The sequence below is a fragment of the Plecotus auritus genome (assembly GCF_963455305.1).
Source record: "Plecotus auritus genome assembly, chromosome: 7".
NCBI classification, from domain to species: Eukaryota; Metazoa; Chordata; class Mammalia; order Chiroptera; family Vespertilionidae; genus Plecotus; species Plecotus auritus.
The window spans coordinates 101,196,004-101,198,832 of NC_137774.1; the positions used below are offsets into that span (position 1 = coordinate 101,196,004).

The 2,829-nt window shown below is 50.4% G+C and overlaps 1 protein-coding gene across 1 annotated transcript; it reads right to left on the reverse strand.

Annotated features, from left to right (window-relative positions):
* Window positions 1-821: 821 nt before the first annotated feature.
* Window positions 822-1,731, reverse strand: LOC308253527 (alpha-soluble NSF attachment protein-like; the record flags this gene model as incomplete). Its single annotated transcript, XM_080679112.1, has 1 exon — window positions 822-1,731. One exon carries the CDS (start codon window positions 1,729-1,731, stop codon window positions 841-843), a length of 891 nt encoding a protein of 296 aa, XP_080535238.1. The 3' UTR covers window positions 822-840.
* Window positions 1,732-2,829: the final 1,098 nt, after the last annotated feature.

Genomic DNA, 2,829 nt, shown 5'->3' on the forward strand with positions numbered 1-2,829 from the left:
ACCCTCCGCTCTTTCGGCTCCGTGGGCCGGATAGAACAGCCGAATGGGCCGGATCCGGCCCGCGGGCCGTAGTTTGCCCATGGCTGGTCTAGGCTATATATATGTACGTTTACTAAAGACAACAGGATGTGTGTCATTAATATATTTTACGATATCAAATTTTTTTCTTTTTTTTTTTTTTTTTTTGCAAAAGTGTTGTTTTTTATTTTCTTTTGGGGGCCAATTGCAGCTTCCCACCAACAAAACCTCAAAGCACAATGGCAGGAGCAGATGTGGGACGGGTGCAGGATGACCCCCTGCTCCAGGGCCTGGGGTCTCTCCTGGGAGGCTAGGCTGCAGGAGGCTGGGAGGCTCCCGGCACTGGGGTGGGGGCTGGGAAGCTCCCCCCACAGCGGAAAGCAAATCTCAGCTGCTGCTACATGTGCTCAGCGCTTGACTGGGGGACAGAAGTGGGGAGACTGAAACCAACCTCATGCTCCAGCCCCAGCCGGTCAGGCGATGGAAGATCAGATGCTGACACCACCCCCTGGCAGCACCCACAGCTAATAGGTCTATGCCACAGACTTTGTGTTTCAGGGTGGAAAAGGGTCTCTTTGGGGCTTAAATAAATGGGCAAGGGAGGGACGAGGGGTGCGAGAACAGAGGGTGACTGTCTAGCCAGCAGGCCAGCCTCCAGGGCCCCGAGGCAGTGTGGAGCCTGCACAGTGGCCTGCGAGACTCCTGGCGGGAAGGAAGAGAAGGTCCCAGCCAGGTCTTGGGCCACCTCTCTGGGCTCACGCAGTGTTTGGAGGGGCCGCTGGGGAAAGCAGAGGGGCGGAAGACAGGTGCCGGGGGTGGGGCTTAGCGCAGGTCCTCCTTGTCGCCCTGGATGGTCTTCTTGACACGCAGCAGCATGGAGGTCAGCCATTGGTCCAGCCGGGAGATGGAGTTGAACTCCTTCACCGCCTCAGTGTAGCTGTCCAGGTTCTGCTCTTCATGGGCGTCTAGCAATTTCTTCATCAGCTTGCACTCCCGGGAGTCGGAGAAAGCAGGGAATAGCTCCTCGTACTTCTGGACAGCAAGCTTGGCGTTTAGCATGTCGATACAGAAGCGGCAGAGGGCCGCCTTGAAGAAGAAGTAGTCCTTGGCGCTATACTCGAGGAGGGGGCTGTCCACGGCGCTGGTCCCCACCTGTTCGTAGATGTCAACGGCCTTCTGATCCTGCTCCAGCTGCGCTGCGTAACCAGCCACCTTCACCAGACACTTGTTGGCTGAGCTGTCGGACTCCTCGCTCTTGTAGGAGTCTGCAGACTGCTCATAGCGCGCGATGGCCTTCTCGATGTCCACCAGCTCCGTCTCGTAGATCTCAGCGATGGAGATGTGGTGCTTGGCTGCGATGGTGAATCGGCCCATGTCTGTGTAGATCTCGATTGCTCTCATCAAACAGTTAATAGCCTCCTGGGGGTCAGCTTTCTTGAACGCGTTGCCGGCGTCCACAAAGCAGGTGGCTGCGTCGTGCTTGTTCTGGAGCTGCAGATGCAGCTGCGCTGCCTGGCAGAAGGCGTTTCCGGCAGCACTCCAGTTATTGGCCATTTTGAACATGTTTGCTGCTCTGGCGTAGATTTCGCAGGCTTCCTCTGTTTTGGACGAGCCTCCAAAGAGGCCCGAGAAGAAGGATTGCGAGTTCCTCACTTTGCGGCTGGCCTCGGCCAGCAGCGCCATCGCCTCCGCTTCCTTCCCGAAGTTGTCCATAGTGGCCGCAAAGGTACCCAGCAAACCGCCGACTCAGGCCCCTCTGAGGACTCAGCCGGGCGGGCCCGGTACACAGGTCAGGGGAGCTTAACCCGCTGCGTTGACCTCGCACAGGTGCGGGCCAGCTACCCGGAACCACGTGACTCGTGCTGGCTAACCAGAGGCCTCGTAGCGTGGCGCGTGCCCGCCGGCCCCGCCCCTCTCAAACTTCTTTTCCCAGCTATTTCATACCTGTTTGTCCCAAGAGAAAGTCTTTTATTGTAATGAGCTGAGTGTTACTTCATGCAATAAGGATTCTGTAAATAAAAATGTATTATGACTTTTTTTTACTGCTTTACAAGCTCTCAGTTAATTATCACTGATTACTTTTTAATGATTGCAATGTCCCACTATATTTAAATTTTTCAGATTTTTGCCCCCTGAAATGCTAGAAAATAAATGACTCCTAAGAAAACAACAGTTAAATAAATCTTCAAAAGCCTTCGTTTGATTTTTGTTAGAAGTAACTCCTACTCATGCAATTTGGAGTGTGTTCAACACAAGTGTGAATCGTCGATATATAATCCTTGAGGATATGTTGAAAGGAAAGTCTCTGCAGAAGAGAAAGTACCTTAAAATAACCTTACAGCATCTGGCTCACACCTGCAAAAGTAAATTTTATAGTGATAATTTTAGAACTCCGTGAGCTGTCTTTGAATTTTGTATTTTCCTATTTCAGACTATTTCTACTACCAAACTAATCTGACTATTTTGAACCTTTTTCTGTGCACAACAAATACCTGAAGTAACAATTGGGAGGATTGGTTAATTACACTGGCTTTCTCTCAAACACCACACTGTTAGCTGTGTGTGAACCTGTCAGTCTTTGTGTTGCTATGATGCTCAGAAGGTTGGCATAGTCACTCTCTTCTGTCTATAAAGTTTCTAGCCTAAGAGCATGAACACACCTATACTCAAGATGTGTATGAAAATCCTATTTATGCAGAGGAATAACATATCAGGCACTTTCTAAATAATGCAAAAAGGTTACTGAAGGTCAGTATGATTTTTTTTTTTTTTTTGGTCATTGTTATGATTTTTGAATGTGACTCTAATTCA